This window comes from Paramisgurnus dabryanus, chromosome 2 (genome assembly GCF_030506205.2).
Source record: "Paramisgurnus dabryanus chromosome 2, PD_genome_1.1, whole genome shotgun sequence".
NCBI lineage: Eukaryota > Metazoa > Chordata > Actinopteri > Cypriniformes > Cobitidae > Paramisgurnus > Paramisgurnus dabryanus.
Window position 1 is genome coordinate 46,280,758 of NC_133338.1, and position 19,367 is coordinate 46,300,124.

General features: G+C 37.9%; 1 protein-coding gene across 2 annotated transcripts in view; it reads left to right on the plus strand.

Annotated features, from left to right (window-relative positions):
* The window catches only part of dennd4c (DENN/MADD domain containing 4C), a 71,675-nt gene extending 52,491 nt beyond the window's left edge, over window positions 1-19,184 (plus strand). The window contains exons 16-34 of one of the 2 annotated variants that reach the window (XM_065288935.2): window positions 810-942; window positions 2,218-2,424; window positions 2,686-2,814; window positions 3,353-3,500; window positions 6,352-6,492; window positions 6,615-6,746; window positions 6,898-7,038; window positions 8,644-9,713; window positions 9,921-10,116; window positions 10,344-10,450; window positions 10,576-10,751; window positions 11,784-11,969; window positions 12,875-13,058; window positions 13,321-13,431; window positions 13,547-13,684; window positions 14,291-14,408; window positions 15,454-15,607; window positions 17,441-17,505; window positions 17,597-19,184. In XM_065288935.2, the coding sequence (XP_065145007.1) occupies window positions 810-942; window positions 2,218-2,424; window positions 2,686-2,814; window positions 3,353-3,500; window positions 6,352-6,492; window positions 6,615-6,746; window positions 6,898-7,038; window positions 8,644-9,713; window positions 9,921-10,116; window positions 10,344-10,450; window positions 10,576-10,751; window positions 11,784-11,969; window positions 12,875-13,058; window positions 13,321-13,431; window positions 13,547-13,684; window positions 14,291-14,408; window positions 15,454-15,607; window positions 17,441-17,505; window positions 17,597-17,733 (3,673 nt within the window). In that variant the 3' untranslated portion in view covers window positions 17,734-19,184. The remainder of the gene's footprint in view (window positions 1-809; window positions 943-2,217; window positions 2,425-2,685; window positions 2,815-3,352; window positions 3,501-6,351; window positions 6,493-6,614; window positions 6,747-6,897; window positions 7,039-8,643; window positions 9,714-9,920; window positions 10,117-10,343; window positions 10,451-10,575; window positions 10,752-11,783; window positions 11,970-12,874; window positions 13,059-13,320; window positions 13,432-13,546; window positions 13,685-14,290; window positions 14,409-15,453; window positions 15,608-17,440; window positions 17,506-17,596) is intronic. The other variant, XM_065288936.2, reaches the window with a different exon arrangement.
* Window positions 19,185-19,367: the final 183 nt, after the last annotated feature.

A 19,367-nucleotide genomic window follows, 5' to 3' on the forward strand; every position in this document is an offset into this window, starting at 1 on the left:
TATGTTGTAAGGACATATAGATATGGTCTAGACCAGGGATTCCCAAAGTTTGGTGCGCGCACCCTCAGGGGTACGCGAGCTGCCACCAGGGGGTGCGCGAGAGGAAAAATGTAATGGCGGTCTGTTTCTTTAAGTTGGATTTTTCCATACACTAAATAAATAAAAAAATGAACAGTTAACATTTCCTTTGTAATCGCTTTTATTTTAAATAAAAAACTATAATTAGTAGTTTCAAATGGTGCAACACGCTTTTCTTAACGTCCGGCTGTTGCAACCGGCCCCTGGTTATTTGCGCATGATTAAACATGAGTCTTTAAAAAAAATCTTTTTCGCTTTTTTTTAAGTGGGGATTGGGGTGCACCAACCCGGTTGGGACATAGAAGGGGGTACGCAGGAAAAAAAGTTTGGGAACCCCTGGTCTAGGCAGTGAATAACTGAACCCTCAATACAACTACTATGGCCACATGTCAAACATTTTAGACAACTTATCTTTCAATATATACAAAATGTTCCCTTTCAATTTTTTTATTCATTGCATTACAAATATTTCAGAGAGCTTTGTCATGGATTACACCCGTCATCTGCATGAATACTTTATATTTTGCACATTAAAAATACTATGTCCAATATATTCGATACAAGTGTTATTATTTTGCGGTTACACTGTGTGTTAGATTTAGTTTCTGTCTATACTGTATAGATTACGCTGTCTTGACATTTATTCTTTCCTGTATTGTGGTTTTGTCGCCTGTACAATGTTTTCATTGTGTTCTCATCTGAACAAAAGTCCTCTGTTTTGTTTTTCACAGTTATAAGACATTCCCACGTTTACGGTTGGAGCTGTTTGATCGTCCAAGAGAGCTGAGGCCAGCGCTGAGCACCAGAGCCGCAGGGGCGAGTTTGTCCAGTAGCCCCGCCCTGCTGGCCAAGAGAACCAAACAGGTGACACTACCTCACCACATTCACCACGCCTGGAGTATATCATTATTTTAGGATATTATGTATTTAGTATAATATGATCTGGGCAATAATGTGAATCCTGCATGCTGTATATGATACATAGCATTCGAAGTGGGATTAATTAAAAAGTTTCAGGTCGTTATGAAGGTCGAAAAATGATGTTGGTATAAATAAATAAACACTGAAATAGTTGAATAAACAGAGAAGTGTAGAAGTATTTATTTTGTATTTTAGTCTTACCAAAGGGGCATTAGTATTTCTGTATTGCTAAATTTTTTTTTTTATCTTAATTTATACTCATAAGTCATTTGTGAATTATGAGCATCCAATGACTTCATTTTTCCTCTTTCGTAGTAGTTGTGGTTGTCATAAAATCTGTTTAAAAAATCCCTGAATCATCCAGTCATCTGACACTTACTGGCTATTGATTCACTCCTCACTAGAAAGCAGTCTTGCGTCACCGAGGGGTGCTCAGCTGTACATTGATATATTAAATTAGTCTTGGCCTGAGGAACTTTAAAGGCTAAATTCAAAACTCCACTTTTGTCTTTTTGATTCTGCTCATTTTGCAGTAGCTAAAATCAGCTGAAAATAATCATGCAATAACTTCCCCAAAATGCTGTTGATGTTTTTGTGGTTGGAGATACCCTAGTTAGCGTTCAAGACAAATTGTACAATAACAACACGCGTCATGCACACTCCACAGAGTTCAACAGAAGGAAAGAAAGTTACTTGAAAGTGGACGAACTTTGAACAGCCACTGACCTGAAAAATAAACTAGTTTTCTTAGTAGCTACTGTTCGTCTTCCCCCGCTGTTAAGTCTCCTTTGTACATTGTTACTGGAAGAGAGAACATAAACACAGTGAATGCTTATTTAAGAAAGAACAAGCATACACATGTAGTACAATTTTGAGCTATGGCCTGACCCCTTTATGTACACACAGAAACACAAATTCACATGACTGGGTGGAGTTGAAGTATATTGGTGTTATGCTGAACGAGTGTGCAAAAGATGAAAGCTACAGTACTATTTGTCCCTAAACAGAAATACACAGAAGTACCATAGATGCATCATGTAATCAGTTTTTTTTTATGAGTACTCATAGTCTTCTTAAGAAACTGCTGAAAAATGGATTTTATGAGTCAGGTTGTTCTAATAATATGTTTGGACCCACCCAAAAGCTATTTTAACAGAACATCCTTCAATGGCTTTGTATGATCCCAAAACCTCAAACGTTACATTTTGTTCCACACAGGAAATCAAAATGGCCTACAAGTTGGCTAAGCGTTTCTACTCCATTCCACCCCAGTGGGCAAAGTGTCTGTTTAGTCACTGCTACAGTCTGTGGTTCATCTGTCTTCCTGCTGGCATGCGCACAGCCCAGTCCAAACCCCGTGCCATGCAACAGGCCTTCAACGTCCTGCTCAAGATGAGGAGCACCGAGGTGGAGGTCCTAGATGAGGTTGGTGCATAAATGCATTTGTTTAAAAATAAAAAAGTATTCTTCAATGCATATTAAAACATCCACCTGATCTTGGAGATACTACAGAAACGTATGTGATTTAAGAAAATTTTAGTATCAGTATTAAATAGAGTCATAGGCCTCCAACACGCATGAAGCACATTCCTGTGCATGTATATAGGAAAATAAAATGTGTTAAGGCTATAATGTATGTGTGTAGAGCTCATTGTGATCTTAAAGCAAAACTGATATGTTTAACAGGTGTGTTATCGCGTGGTGATGCAGTTGTGTGGTCTGTGGGGAATGCCGGTCATGGCTGTGCGTGTCTTAATGGAAATGAAGAAGGCTGGAGTTCAACCAAATGCTATTACTTATGGATACTACAACAAGGTACACAGAGCAATGCATTATTATAAGACTTGTGAAAATTGTAGTATTCTTGCTGATATTACAAAACAGTGTGAATTTATTTTTATGTGTACAATGCTTATATTAAAATACAGATTTGTTAATGTTACCCAGGATTTTCTTTTCCTGATTATAAAGGCCAAATATCACAGTCATGGGATAATTTTAAATTTAAATATAAGTAAAGTGAGCTGATAAAGTCTTTGTTACCTCTGGTACCTGAAGACATAATGGGTAAACCAAAGTTTGTACAATGATGAATATGTGTTCACAATTGTTGCCAGTGTTTTTCCACTCATCCATCAATCGAGAATTGATTACTTATGAATGTTGAACTCCATCACACATTAAATATTGAAAACTTTCTATCAATTTTTATAAAGACATTTTTAGTCTTCATCATTATAGTATTTGGCACTTGTTGCTCCAGTGAACAAGATGATTCAAATTTCAATGCGTTCCTATTGTACAAACTGGTTGTCATGGTTACCCGACCTGATTTTGGCTGTGCTTTATCAAGGCTGTTCTGGAAAGTCCTTGGCCAAGTCGTAACCGCAGTGGACTCTTCATGTGGACCAAAATGCGAAATCTGGTGCGAGGAGTGGTGCAGTTTAAACAGGCACTGCGTGGGACAGCCCTCCATAAAGGACCTTCTTTGTTAACCACAGGTTTGAATTCCTACCAAACACAAGTCATGTGTAATAATCTCCTCATCAAAGGAGTAGGACTGAATGTGTCTTTATTGCATTTCGAAAAGGTTTATGAAGTACTAAAATTTGAAATCCGTAATCGTTTCTTTCATCAACAACAAATAGCAAACTTAACAGGATTAATATATTACAAACAATCCTACAGAAAATTCAGCCTGTAGTTGGAGAAAGAGGCATTTTGTTCAATAATTGCTGAGACCAGATTATCATACCGTACTGCTAAATATGAGGTTTTTATGTAAGGTTTCCATTATAAATTATGCCACTTCATGTCTTTTAAAACCAAATGCTTGTCTTTGAAATTACTGTACTTTTTATATATATTTGACATTGATTTTTTATTTTAAACTTTGAGGGGCAGTTTCCAGGACAGGGATTAGGCTAATCCAGCACCAGGCTTTATTTATATTGGGTTATTTAGAAAGTGTTTACAAACATACCTTACAAAAACATTACAGGTGTGCATCTTGAGACAAAAATATGTTAAAATTAGTCAGGAACAGCTGTTTTTAAATTAAAGCAACTCAAACATGCTTTTTAGTCTGGGACAAAGGTAAGCCCTGTCCAGGAAACCACCCCAAAATGTTTTAGTTTTTCATTTTAAACTACGACTACAAATAGTTGAAAGTGACTGGCGCATTAAACTTCATTATTTTCATATACAATTTTTGTCATTTTAAAGGATTAGTCTATATTCTTTCAAAAAATCCAGATAATTTACTCACCACTATGTCATCCAAAATGTTGATGTCTTTCTTTGTTCAGTCGAGAAGAAATTATGGTTTTTGAGGAAAAAAATCCAGGAATCCTCATTTTAATGGACCCCAACACTTAACAGTTTTAATGCAGTTTAAAATTGCGGTTTCAAAGGACTCTAAACGATCCCCAACAAGGCATAAGGGTCTTATCTAGCGAAACGATTGCCATTTTTTGACAAGAAAAATAAAATCTGCACTTTTAACCCACAACTTCTCTTCTTCCTTCGGCCGTGTTACGCGCCAGCACAACCTCGCGTAATTGCGTAATGCCGTGGAAAGGTCACGTGTTACATATATGAAACGCACATTTGCGGACCATTTTAAACAATAAACTGACACAAAGACATTATTGGTATCATTCGACATACAACAAAGTCGGAACGGTCCTCTTTCTCCACACTTGTAAACACTGGGGCATAGTTTTGCATATGTCCTCCGTGACCTCTTGACGTGATGACGTATTGCGTGAGGTCGTGCTGGCGCGTCACATGACCGGAGATAGATGAGAAGTTGTGGTTTAAAAGTGCATATTTTTTATTTGTCTTGCCAAAATTGACAATCATTTCGCTAGATAAGACCCGTATGTCTCATTTGAGATCGTTTAGAGTCCTTTGAAACTGCAATTTTAAACTGCATTAAAACTGTGAAGTGTTGGTGTCCATTAAAGTCCATTAAAATGAGAAAAATCCTGGAAGAGTAAATTATCTGGATTTTTTTTATTTTTATTGACTTATCATTAAACAGAAATGCTTAAGTTTGGGATGTAGGAAAGAAAAAGCCTGACTTAAAGAAAGAGTTCACCCAAAAAAGATTTTCTCGCCCTCAAGCCATCCTCGATGTATATGATTATCTTTTTTCAATTTTCAATCTGAGTTATATTAGAAAATGTCCTGGCTGGTATAAGCTTTAGGCTACGTTTACATGGAAACGATCTGAAAAGAAACCGCAAAAGTGGTGTTGCGTTATCACTTTTTATTCCGCGTTTATACGAGCATTTTGAGGGGGAAATCTGCGTGCATATGGTGACGCAAAAGTGTGTGATATTCGATGTAGTATGCACTCCAGGCGGCTAGGTGGCAATGTGAAGCACTGACACACAACAACACCAAGTCCGTGAGCCTGCGTACAACCTTCTTCCTGGTTCTCCCAGGTCTCATCCAAAGCCGCCTGGTTTGCCTCCGACGAATTGGCGCATCAACAGTTTCACTGAGGTAATTAATGTGCCTTCTCTGATCAGTAATACTTGCTGTGAATAATTCGTACAACTGCTGGAAAGACTTGTATATTTATCAGAGCTGCTATGGCAACTTGAAGGTCCGACGTATGGAAATAATCTGACATGTTTGTTGTTATTTTCCTGAACTGGCGCATGCCTGTGACGTAAACGCGTGCGCGACGAGAGCCACCATGAGCAGACTTTTGCGTTTTTACTCTTTAGACGAGAACGCGACGGTAGATCGTTTTTAAGATTTCCACTCTGAAGGGTGGTTTCACTTTTTTGCGTTTTTAAGCCCCCAAAACGCCGTCGCCGTGTAAACGAAAGGCACATCCGATAAAATATTTTTACGTTTTTACCCTCGAGCGTTCTCGTGTAAACAGGCCCTTATAGTGGTAGTGGTCATTACTGGAAGCTAGTTATTTTGGTTTTTAAAGATTTTAAAATTGATATTTATCTTACAAAATCGCCTTTTTTACAAAAAAACCCTAAAGCCGTGTGGATTAATTTTGTGAAGGATTTCAGAAGCACCACTTACTACCATTATAAAGCTTGCAACAGCCAGCACATTTTCTCAGAAAACCACAATTGTGTTTGCCTGGAAAAAAATGATAATATACATCGAGTATTGCTTGAGGGGGACTAAATAATGAGTTCTGCTTTGAACAGAATCTTGCATTTTACGGGTATAAATGCAGAGCTGAGTTTTATAGGAATTGTGTGTAGTGATTTTTGTCAAAGTCTAGTATCAAAGCACCTTATTCAGATTACATGTATTTAATGTTTAGGTCTTAGCAGTGTGAGATGACTGAAGTGTCTGTATGTGTTTGTACAGATGTCCCTGCAGGTAAAGCAGCAGGTTCTGATGGAGACCGACTCAGTCACGGCAGTGCGGACAGCACAAATGAGACTGAACACACGCTCTTCTCGCGAAACCTTATCGTTGAGGAAACGATTGACTGTCACTACAGTACAGGTGCTTAAAAATAATTAGGTTATCAACCTTTGGCCTGTATTTCACAGACAGGGTCACATCTTTTTATAATATCTTCTGTATATCAATACACATTAGACCAGATATGTATTGTCTCCCTTAAGGTGGTCAGTCTGATCAGGGTTATGGATCTAAGGATGACCTGCCACAGGACCCATCAGATGCATCTTTAATCTCTCCTCCCCTGTCCAGTGACTACACTAGCAATAGCAAAGCTGCTAAGACCCAAGAGAATGGTGAATGGTTTACTTCATTTAGCTTTTTGATTTAGTGATATATTGTTGTTTATTATTTTAATAAGCCTTCATCGACTCTCTATTAACTGCCATGTTAATATCATATTTGAACTGTATTTCATGTTAGCAATATTTTCCCTTGATTTAACAGGGGTTGATATGGCTAGTTCTGTGGATAGTGTTGTGGCTGTGACTGAACCCCCCAGCCCTGCTGAGATAGCGCCCCCTGTTGCCAGCATTGTTAAACTGTCCACTGGAAGCCTGGACAGCAGTACAGGCAGAGGAGAAACTGGTCAGTAACTAGATTTGTATTTATTTATTTATTTTATAGTTTGTCAGTCCATCTACTCCATCTAGACCTCTCTTTGGATATCACTGCATAGATGTTTCCCTTAAAAAAAAAAACAATTACTCTGCTTACAAAGCAAAAATCATTTTTGTTTTGAACTGCAATTTTTGTCAGTCATTTCAGCTCCAACTTGCAGACTCTATTCAAACTTTTTGTAAATTATCCCAATAGCCGCGTTTGAACCACCAGGCCTCAAGCGAGCGTGCCAGTGCCTGTCGTGGCCTGTTGCATTTGCATTGTTACTTCCAGGCTTGATCGTGCCTCGATGGGGCTTAGTTGGGGCTTAAGGCCAGGCTTCTCTGGCCCGCCGAATACCTTGAGCCAGAGCAGGCCTCTTGGGGAGTGGTAAAAGTCAAAGGCGGAGTTTATCTGAGTCTGGCAAGATGTGCGTTTCACCTTTTTTTTTTTGAGATGAGAATGTAAAAATCTTTCTTTAAAGGGCACATATTATGCAAAATCTACTTTTACGAGGTGTTTGGACATAAATGTGTGTTGTAAGTGTGTAAACACAACAAACGAACAATGAAAAAAACCCTCTCCTTATTTTTTATTCCATATTAACTCTTTCCCTTCCAATGACGAGTTATCTCATCAATTAAGAGAAAATGCAAATGACGAGTTTTTACACCAATTCATATTTCCGCTACTATCCACTTGGTGGCGCTCTTTCCCAACTTATAAAACACTAAAGCGTCCACTGATCCAAAAACCGTAAAAACTCTGTAATGCTCTGAATCTGATCTCTAACAAAAGTCCTTTACAAAAATGGACTTTTGATTCCCTTGTTAATGTGACATCACACAAACGAAGCCCTGCCCACAGCATCTGATTGATTGGTTAATTTTACCCAAATGCATTTCTAAGCTAATGCAGCTGAAGATAACATAGTCTTAGACTATATTAATGGTTATATGATTTATTTTTATCAAAATCGCTCATTGTCTGGAGGTAAGGGAGTAAGGGGCTGTAGCTCTTTAAATATTCAGTGCTATAACAAATGATTTGTAGGGTATTTTGAGCTGAAACTTCATAGACACATTCTGTGCACACATGAGACCTCTACCAAAATGGGAATAATAGGTGCCCTTTAACTTGTGAATTGGTCTTATGCTGCATTCACACCAAATGCGAAGGATCGCGTTCCTTGCTCTGGATGGCTCATGGGATTTTGCAATTTTCAATTTGCGCAAAAGCGCATTTTGGGCGAATATCGCATGTTTTCGCAGCCATCATGCCACCTAATTTGCGTCATTCGCATCACCCCGCGCAAACTTTGAGTTTATTTGTGTTTCTTTGCATTGACTTCATATGTAATCTAATCACGCAAATCGTTTATATTTATGCATTTGACAGCCGCTTTTATTCAAAGTGGCTTATAGTGCATTACAAGGTATACATTTTTCTGTATCCTGTGGATGAAACCTTTTTTTTTTTTTTGAGATTCTCTACCAGTTGAGCTAAAGGAGCATTTTCTCCACTTTTCTTCAAATGTAGTGTTTATTAAAGTCTTTTTTATAATATCAATCACCTTGCTGTCTTTGTTTCCAGCAGGGGTTTGCACAGGCAAACTCTTCATGCCCCGCAAAAGGAGTGAAGACGTGGAGACTGATTCTTCAAACCCAGGCGCTGTTATGCAGACCGGACAGCAGCAGAGAGTAAAAGCCTTTGCGGAGCGCAGCTGCAGTTTTAGCTTAGAGACCAAAGCCGGCATGCTTCAAAAGAAAGGCAGCATGGAGCTCAGTGTAGATAATATGGGTGCCGATGCAAAAATTCTTGCTGCTGCTTTCCCCGGAAGTCTGACGCCTCCACCTTCCTCGACCATCTCTTCATTTAAAGAGTTTAAGATGGAGCCTACAATAAACCCCTCTCTCCAGGAGGAGGAACATGAAGATAAGCCAGATAACATTCACGAAACACCGAGTTCTGAAGAACATGAAGAGGTGAATGCGTCAACACCTCAAGGAATTGACGGACTTGGGCGGAGCATAAGTGGTGGCTCCACCTCATCTAAAGTCGTAGAAAGGGCGGATGTTGAAGCGGGGGCGGACCCTCTATCGGTTTTTGCCTCGGAAACCGAAGACGCGGCATCCATTCAGAGCCAGGATTCTACCCGGGCCTTTCCGCCGGTGGTGTCACGAAAACTCGCTGATGAGATCGAGATGTACCTGAATCTCAAAACCCCGCTGGGAGCGAAATCCCCCAGCATGGAGTTACAACCAGGAGCAAACCGTGATCCAAGCGAATGCCCGGATTCTCCAGCAGTAAAGCAGACTTTGGAAAGAAGATCGAGCCTTCCAGCTGGTCCGGTCAAAGTGCCCAACGTACCGGATACTCCGAAACGTAGCCCTGCCGTCACACGCTCGAAGACCTTCGCTGTCAAGTCAGCCAAGTCCCCAGGCTCTGCAGGTCAAAGGTCATCATCACTGTCCGCACTAGTAAAGCCTTCACCGAGCAGCTCCTTGGGGACCATGATCAACAGTATATCAGGCATCAAGATGGACAACCTGCTCACAGGACCTAAAGTAGACATGCTGAAGTCAGGCATGAAGCAGGCGGCCAATGTGGCCAGTAAGATGTGGGACGCCGTGGCCTCAGCGTACTCGTACTCAGATGATGAGGTGATTTTTGATACCGTATTTGACTGTTTAGTATGTAAGTCTATCTTGTTGTCAATTCTGGACTCTGATTCTTAATGTCAGAGAAAGGATGGAAGATTATGACTTTTCTGGTAATGATACTACATGTTGACCCCAGAAGTAAAAGTATTTGAATATGTACTGTATGATATGACCAGTTTAAAATATGTATACATGTGTGTAATCCAGGATGAAAACACCCAACCACGAGACAGTTTCCCAGCCCGGTTTGAAGAGCAGCTGCTATCTTCAGAGGTGACCGGAGACAACCCATTACCCAGAGGCCTCATGCCCAGTCTGGCCTTAAACGGGCTCACGCGCAGTAATACCAGCCTGGGCAGCAGCAGTGGAAGCAGTGACACCGGACGTCCGCAGCATCCACCGCGTACGTCTTACATACTTATACAATCAGCAGCTGTGTTAGATAGCTTACTGTATGTCTATTCCTACATATAACCCAACACAGACCTTTTAAAAATTTACATTCTTTCTATTGCCAAATGTATTTTTATATTATTGTTTAATGCATAAGTAAAATGTTATAATATATAAACTTATACTACATAATGTTAAGAACATGTTGTGATAACATTTTAAACTTTTTTTTTCCAGCTTTGACTCCAGGTCGGTCAATGAGAAGCGGAGACTCGGAAAGGTCTGAACATAGTTCCTCTCATAACGCCAGCACCTCCAGCATTTACCAGAACTGTGCTTTAGAGGTGAGAGCAGCGCCCTCTGCTGATACCACAATGCCATTACAAAATTGTATTATTCCTGGTCTACTGTATGTGTTGTGAATTAGCGTGTCATGTCTTTTTTGCTAAATTTTCCGGTTTTTCCTCAGGTTCTGATGTCCAGCTGTTCTCAGTGCCGCTCCTGTGAAGCTCTGGTATATGATGAGGAGATCATGGCAGGCTGGACGGCAGATGACTCAAACCTCAACTCCACGTGTCCTTTCTGCCAAATCTCTTTTCTCCCTTTGCTTCACGTGGAGTTCCATGACCTGCGTGCCACACCAGGGTAAGTCACAGTAAGGATTATTGTAGGATACGACTGGTTCGATTGGTTAACTAATATAATGCTTTTATAAAAAGTAATAATCATTACTTTTATTGATTTTATGTGATCAATACACACTAATAATAATATTTTAATTAGTATTTATTTATTTATTTATTATATGTTTACATTTATTCATTCAACAGTTTTTTGTTAACTTTAAGATTGAGAAACTATGTTTAATTAATAGAGAGTAATATGTATATTTATTAATATTATTGGCTACACTTTATCTTAAGGTGTCCTTGTTAAAGAGTATTTTTCCATTAAAAGGCAGGGTATCTGATTTAGAAAAATGCTAAATGTAGCCTACTAGCACTAAAATCACAATCCCACCCTCTATTCAAATCGCGATCCAAAGCCACGCCTCATCCAAAACACATGAACAAGCACAGACTAGACATCGACATTGGAAGACGTCCAATCATTGCTTTCGGTCTGAGTTCAATGATTTGTTAAACATTTTTTGGTCCTACGCCTTTCACAAATGACATATATTTATAAAATACATTTCAGGATGTAAAGAGACTTTTAACCAGTATAACTAAAAATGTTTCTGAATCAAATCAGAGTAATGTTAATTATCAACATATACTTACTATGGGGTTAGGATTGGGGTTTGGTTTAGGGTTAATTGCACATAATTGTGCATAATGTACTGTTAAAAGTAAGTACATGTAAAATGTGTAAAATAAAATGTTAGAATGTTTTGTAATGTTTTAAATTATAATGGTTATGAACAAAAAAGTATATTTTATAATAATAATAATAATAATAAATGCAATGCATAGAAAATAATAATACAATTTAATCAATATGGAGTAATAATGTTTCATAATAATTGTTTAAAATAATATAGCAATTTAATTGTTAGAATAATAATTGTAATATTTTAATTAGAGTGTAATATTTATATTTTATGATGATAATAATATAAATAATTTTATTTAATAAAGAGTAAAAAAAATCTTCTCTTTTTTGTTTGGTGTTCAGCTTCTATTTGAAGAGTACATCGGGAGACAGCATCCACAGCTCCAGCACACAGCCGGCCACTTCAGGCTCTTCAGAAGTTAAAGTAGGCAGTCCTGGTGAGCCTTCTAGTCTAATGAGTTTCCCAGAATCCCCTGAGGACAGGGAGAATCCTTTGGGGATGCCCATCCAAACTGGAACTCCAAAGATGTATGTACTGTAAACACGGTCGCTTACCACTATACATTTGAAAAATGTTTTCATGCACGCTGATATATGAGATTAAATGTTACAGATATAAAGAAAGTAAACTACTTTTATCCAGCATAGTTTTCAAAATACTACAAAACTATACATTGTTATATATGTGATTAAACCCAGCAAATGACATGAATACTGTATTTCTGTTGTCAACTTGAATTCCTATATCACAAGTCAGAATATATTATGTGAACCTGGACCACAAAGCAGTAATAAGGGTCAGTTTTTTATAATTGAGATTTATAAACCGTCTAAAAACTGAATAAATAAGCTTTCAATTGATGTATGGTTTGCTAGGATAAATCAATATTTGGAATCTGAGGGTGCAAAAAATCTAAATACTGAAAAATTGCCTTTAAAGTTGTCCAAATGAAGTCCTTAGCAACACATATTACTAATGATAAATTATTTTTTTATATATTTACGGTGGGAAATTTACAAAATTTCTTTATGGAACAATATATTTACTTAATATATTTTTGGAATTAAAAAATTGATAATTTTGACCCATATAATGTATTGTTGGCTATTGCTAAAATATACCAGTGTGACATAAGACTTTGTGGTTCAGAGTCACATATATTAAATTATATACAGTAAAGTAATAAACAATGTTCTTGCCGTTCATGTTTGCACATACTGTAAGTCATAGCACATGTCTCAAACTTATAGAAATATCTATACTTGGGTATATATGTAAACTTTTTAAACGTATTATAGATTTAATTTGACTCTTTAACCACAACTCATTTCATTTTGATTTCATGTTTTTTAAATGTAGCATTTTTTCCAAGTTGGTCAGAAGTGATCGTGTTTGTCCAGCTGATGTGTCATTGTGAAATCTGACTTTACAGCTTTGTACCCGAGCCAGTAAATTCAGACCCACTGGGTCTAATGGAAAGACAAGCCGAGAAGCGCAACACCTCTTTAACCCGGAGCAACAGTGTGGGTGGCCCGCTGCAGAGCCTGGACTCCATTCAACGGCCCAATCACGGCATATCCACCACCAGCCTACCAAACAGCCTGCATGAGATGGCAGTGAGTGTCTATCAACAACTTTTGCCTAATGTCATAACACACACCCTTAAAATATGCTATTTCATAGACTTTATAGTGGTGGTGAAGCTTGCATGAGCTTGCACAACTAGTTTGGACTTTATTTTATACTGTGCTAAAAACTTTCTGTGGTAAAAAAGTGTCTTAAATAATTCAAAACACTTGTTTTATCCAACCACATAGCTAAGACTCTGATATAAACAGAAATTGGTCTACTGGTTAATTTTGTGTTTTAATGTTCTAGGACACATTGGGTCAAAAGCGACCCAATCCCAAACCAGTTTCTGTGCCGTATCTAAGTCCACTGGTTTTGCGTAAAGAACTGGAGTCACTATTGGAGAACGAGGGGGATCAGGTATTTAAACACCTCATTTACAATGTATTGAGGAGTTGGGTGTTCAGTAAACACGTAAGATATCCAATGTTTCTCTTGTAATATATGTTGTCTATTTTAATGCTCTCTCTCTCAGGTAATCTATACCCAAAAGTTTCTTAGTCAGCATCCCATCATCTTCTGGAATCTGGTGTGGTATTTTCGGCGTTTGGATCTACCCAGCATCCTGCCTGGACTCATTTTGACCTCAGAACACTGCAACAATGGAGTTCAGGTCTTTATTAACACTTACATTAACAATGCCATCCCGTCAATCAAAGATTCAGATACGAGCCCTCAAATCTTTAATGACTCAGAAAAATGCAAACATCGCTATAACTATTACTATTTAGCTTTAGGCATTTTGTTCAGAAGAGTTATGCTGTTACTTTATTCAATCCTTCATGAAGATAATTTTCCACTTTCATAAAAAAAATCTTGATTATTTACTCACCCCAATATCATCCACGATGCTTATGTCTTTCTTTGTTCCTCGGGAATAAAGAACGTTTTTTGAGGAAAACATTCCAGGTTTTTTCTCCATATAATGGACTTTAGTGGACCTCAACAGTTTACCGTTTCAGTGCAGTTTCAAAGGGCTCTTAACGATCCCAACCGAGGTATAAGGGTCTTGTATAGCAAAACCGTCATAATTTTTTGGCAAAAAAATATACTTTTTAACCAAAACTTCTCGTCTTGCTTTAGCCGTATGACCTTACGTATTGCATAATCAAAGCCCTCTTTATGTTAATTCAATGTGGCCATTATGAGTCTAGGACAGTAACTGCAGTGCTTGCTAAATGAAGTGAAGATAACTCTCCTCTCTGTTGTACTCCCATAGCTGCCACAAACATCTCTGTCTCAGGACAGTAAACAGGTGTATGTTCAACTGTTGTGGGACAATGTGAACTTACATCAGGAGCCCACTGAGCCTCTCTATCAGCTCTGGAGGACCTTCTGTAAGTAAAACAGGGTGACCATATGGCTCTTTTACAGTGTATTACATATTTGTTAAATATTACCAGCGATTTCTAGTGATGTGTATAGCAGAATCTCAAAACAAAAACAATTCCATCTAGGCATGGGCCAGTGTGAGATTTTGGCTGTATGATAACCTTAAGCAAAAATATTTACGTTATTGCCATTGCAACTCAAATGTGTTATTTTCAAATGTCTGCGCATACAAACAACTTTTTAACTGGACACAATACATTTTATTTTTAAGCTAAATACACTATGGATGGCAGGTAAAAATAAGCCTTTAAATGATAATTTTCTTTTAAAAAAAAGAATATTTTGTAATATATATTAAATGTAAACATCAAATCATTTACATGATTTAATCAATTTTGTTTAAACACAGCTCATACCTTGGAAACAGTATTACAGAAAATTTTAGTGGTGTTGAAACCTTGACTCTTTAAAACCTCGGTATACCTTGAAACTGGTAACCTATCCCTATTCACATCATTTCATCTCTTTAAGATGACGGAAATTGTTTTTTAAAGGCTGCTGTGATTCATTGACATAGTCACATTAAAGGGGACATATCATGAAAATCAGACTTTTGCCATGTTTAAGTGCTATAATTGGGTCCCCAGTGCTTCTATCAACCTAGAAAATGTGAAAAAGATCAACCCAGTAACTTACTTCTGGTAAACCATTCTCTGCAACCATGTAAAAAAATAGATAATTGACATTCGACTCCCCTTGTGATGTCAGAGAGGGATAATACGGCCCCTTAATCTGCACTATCCAACCACAGCACTGCCATTTAGTACAGAGATCAACTCATTTGCATGTAAAAGGACACATGCTATAATAAATTATTTATTTAGGATATTTTGAGCTAAACCTTCACATAAAATTTCACTCTGGGGACACCAAAGATTTATTTGACATCTTAAAAAAGTCTTGTGAAAACTGTCCCCTTTAAGTGATGTGTTTGTTTCTTTTGTTTTATCATTATCAATTGGCTTTACATGTCTTGTTTGTTTCTTGCAGTGCAGAGAAGGGGAACTCTAGCCCCTACTGACCACCAGGAGACGCGGACTCTGTTAAATGGCATTGTTCGCAACATTCAGACGAATGACGTTTACAGCCCCATCAACATGCTACTCCGAGAGATCAAGAAACGGCCAGATGCTAAACGCCAGAGGTTAGACACGAATTTGACATGCTAGATCTCGCACCACGGTTTTAAAGGACAAGTTCGGTATTTTAGACTTAAAGCCCTGTTTTCAGATTGTTTATGGTGAAATAGAACGGTTTTGACTGAAATTTCGACATTTGCGGCTGCCCTGAGATTTTTCGGGTGTTTGTGTTTCAGCTCAGACCTCTACAATGGGTTTAATGGTGCACTGGAACAATCCTTCCTAAAATGCATTAAACTTTCGTTTACAAAGACGTGAAACTCACCGAGTGGTCAGGGGTGTTCACTGATATGCTCACACAAAAATCGCAGCAAAAAATGCTTTCCAACAGCTGTTTTAGCATTCGTTGTTAACTTGTGGACCTATTTTTCCAAACGCCTCACACCCGTACATTCTTCCGCTTGAGCTTGAATAGACACTCCAGCCCAGGTGGTGGCGCTAATCCGCCTTTGCCAATTGCAAGAATAGAAACAAAGTTCCCGGCGCAGAGTAATACCGTACCTCACAGGACATCTAATACTAGTCAATGGAGTTGGCAAAAACTACGATAAAACCTGTTGGAATGCGTATTTTGCAGCGATTTTTGTGTGAGCATACCAGTGAACACCCCTGACCACTCGGTGAGTTTCACGTCTTTGTAAACGAAAGTTTAATGCATTTTAGGAAGGATTGTTCCAGTGCACCATTAAACCCATTGTAGAGGTGTGAGGTGAAACACAATCATGCGAAAATTCTCAGGGCAGCCGCAAATGTCGAAATTTCAGTCAAAACCGTTCTATTTCACCATAAACAATCTGAAAACAGGGCTTTAAGTCTAAAATACCGAACTTGTCCTTTAATAGCGAACAAAGAAATGTGTGACCCATCTGATTCCTCAATTACATTAAAGGATTAGTCAGTTTTCTTAAAAAAAAAAATCCAGATAATTTGCTTACCACCATGTCATCCAAAATGTTGATGTCTTTCTTTGTTCATTCACATAGAAATTATTTTAAGGAAAATATTCCAGGATTTTTCTCATTTTAATGGACTTTTAATGGACCCCAATACTTAATTACTACCCCAATATAAAATAGTTTTAATGCAGTTTAAAAATTGCAGTTTCAAAGGACTCTAAACAATCCCAAGGGTCTTATCTAGCAAAACAATTGTCATTTTTGGCGTGAAAAATAAAAAAATAAGCACTTTTAAACCACAACTTCTCGTCTACTTCTGGTCGTGTGACGCAGCAGCACAACCCCACGTAATACGTCATTACGTCAAGAGGTCACAGATGACGTATGCAAAATAGTATGTGAAACCATGCCCCAGTGTTTACAAGTGTGGAGACAGAGGACCGTTCCAACGTTGTTGTATGTCGATTTATACTAATTAGTGTCTTTGTGTCAGTTTATTGTTTAAAATGGTCCACAAATGTGCGTTTCATATATGTACAGGTCACGCTGGCTCGTCACACAGCCGGAGGAAGAAGAGAAGTTGTGATTTTAAAAGTGCATTTTTTTCTAGCCAAAAATGACAATCTTTTTGCTAGATAAGACCCTTATGCCTTGTTTGAGATCGTTTAGAGTCCTTTGAAACTGCAGTGTGTTGGGGTCCATTAAAGTCCATTTAAATGAGAAAAATCCTGGAATGTTTTCCTCAAAAAACATAACTTCTTCTCGACTGAACAAAGAAAGACATCAACATTTTGGATGACATGGTGGTGAGTAAACTATCTGGATTTTGTTTCAAGAAAATTGACTAATCCTTTAATAAAAAATTTTATCCCCAAAAAATCACAGTTTGACAGATATAAGACTATAGGTTCTGCTCTGACCATCTCTTTTTTACATCTCCAGGAGTATCTATAGGGAAATTTTGTTCCTGTCACTTGTTGCCTTGGGAAAGGAGAACATTGACGTTGGTATGTAAAATCCGTAATATGCTTTATTACATTCCGGGTAATTAATGCACATCCGTTGTTAACGTTTTCCTACTTTGCCGTTTCTTCACAGAGGCCTTTGATCGTGAATACAGTCTTGCATACAATGAGCTCAGCGCAGAGCAGCTTAAAGCTTTGTCCCCCATCGACAGACCACCCAGCATCAATGTGCAGTGGTGTCTGAAGTGCTTCGGAGCTCCGTTTATCTAATCTGTGACTGTAAAAGCTCTGAAGGAATGGAATAGATGATGTTTCGTGAAGGACGAGCTCTTGAACAGTTATTGCCTTTGTTTGCACCATCCCCAAAATGGTACTTTTTGATCATCTACCAGAATAAAAATGTATTGGGCTCCTTTACTCTGGAATTCCTAAGAGTGTCATGGCTCCAGCTATACAGCGGGTCGACTTGTTTTCCTGCATCGGGCTTTGGATGTTGAACACTGCCGTTTGTGTGCGAGCCCTTTCCAGACTGCCGTCGAGCACAGGATGAACTCTATGGATGGCAAACGGATCTTCTCACTGTAAGACTTGGAAAGTTTCTCGATTCTGCCCTAAGCCGCCTACCTGTGGAAGAAGACTTGTAGATATGGAGTGTCTTACTATGATCTTATGCGATGTGCACTTTCAGAAATGGTTGCTTTGTCCTTCTTCATTGTTGCATTGTGTTTTTATATACCTGTATATTTTTCTATAATGGGATATTCGAACTCGGTTGCCTTTCTTAACACGAGGGATCTTTGTTTAGATGTCTGTGGAGTCTTAAACATCAATCCCCTCGAGTTTAACCTGGGTCTTGAGCGTAACAGTGCGAGGCGAGAGGTTTGTGTGTGTGCGTGAGGGTGTATGCGTGTTCATTGGCTACACCACCTTAAAATTATATACTGTGACAACAGACAATCAGATGAATAACATTCCAGAACGCATCTCATTAAAGAGAGTGTAAAATAAGGATGAATGATGATAAAGTGATAAACTATTGAGTATTTTTTTCTTAAACGTACATATTTTTAGATCTGAATGGGGCAAATGAGGTATTAGGCAAAAAATGAATTGGGAATTAACTCCTTAATAGTCCATTCATACACGCTCATACTTGATTTTCTTAAATGCACATACTGTAGTTGTGAAATGATTCAATGATAACAGTTGATAATCTCTTCACACGCATATGTATAAATTGCTCTTTAACATCAAAAAAGGAAACGTCCATAGAACCTCACATGAACAAGAATGTATCTCATTTTTTTAACTTGCTTTTTAGATGAGTTTAGTCTTACAACATACTATTAGTGTCTGAAAAACAAAAAAAAACAGTCTTAAACTCTATCTTTCAGTCCTATTGTACAAGTGAATCCAAAGGATGTATAAACCTTTCAGTTGCTGTCATTAGTAAATGAATCATTGAAGAAATTAAAAGAGTCATTGTGCCTTGTTATCAAGTCTCAAGGTAGGATTAATAGAATTTGTAAAATTTAAGATTATTTACTACTAATAAATTAACATGATAGAGTGCAATTGGTCTGCCTTAATTTATTTATCATTTTTTTCCACAGTCTTACTAATTTTATTTTAAGCAAAACGTGTATTTTCATATACATGATAACAAAATGCAACAAACATTGGTGCCCACATGTTAAGTATATAAAGCATTATCAAATTTCTATGGTGTCATTTTTTTCAGAAAATGTTATTGTGACCCCTGACCACAAAACCAGTCATCACACAGATGTAATAGCCAACAATACACCGTATGGGTCTAAATGATTAATTTTGTTATGCCAAAATCATTAGGACGTTAAGTAAATATTTACTGTAGGATATTTTGTACAATTCCTACAGTAAAT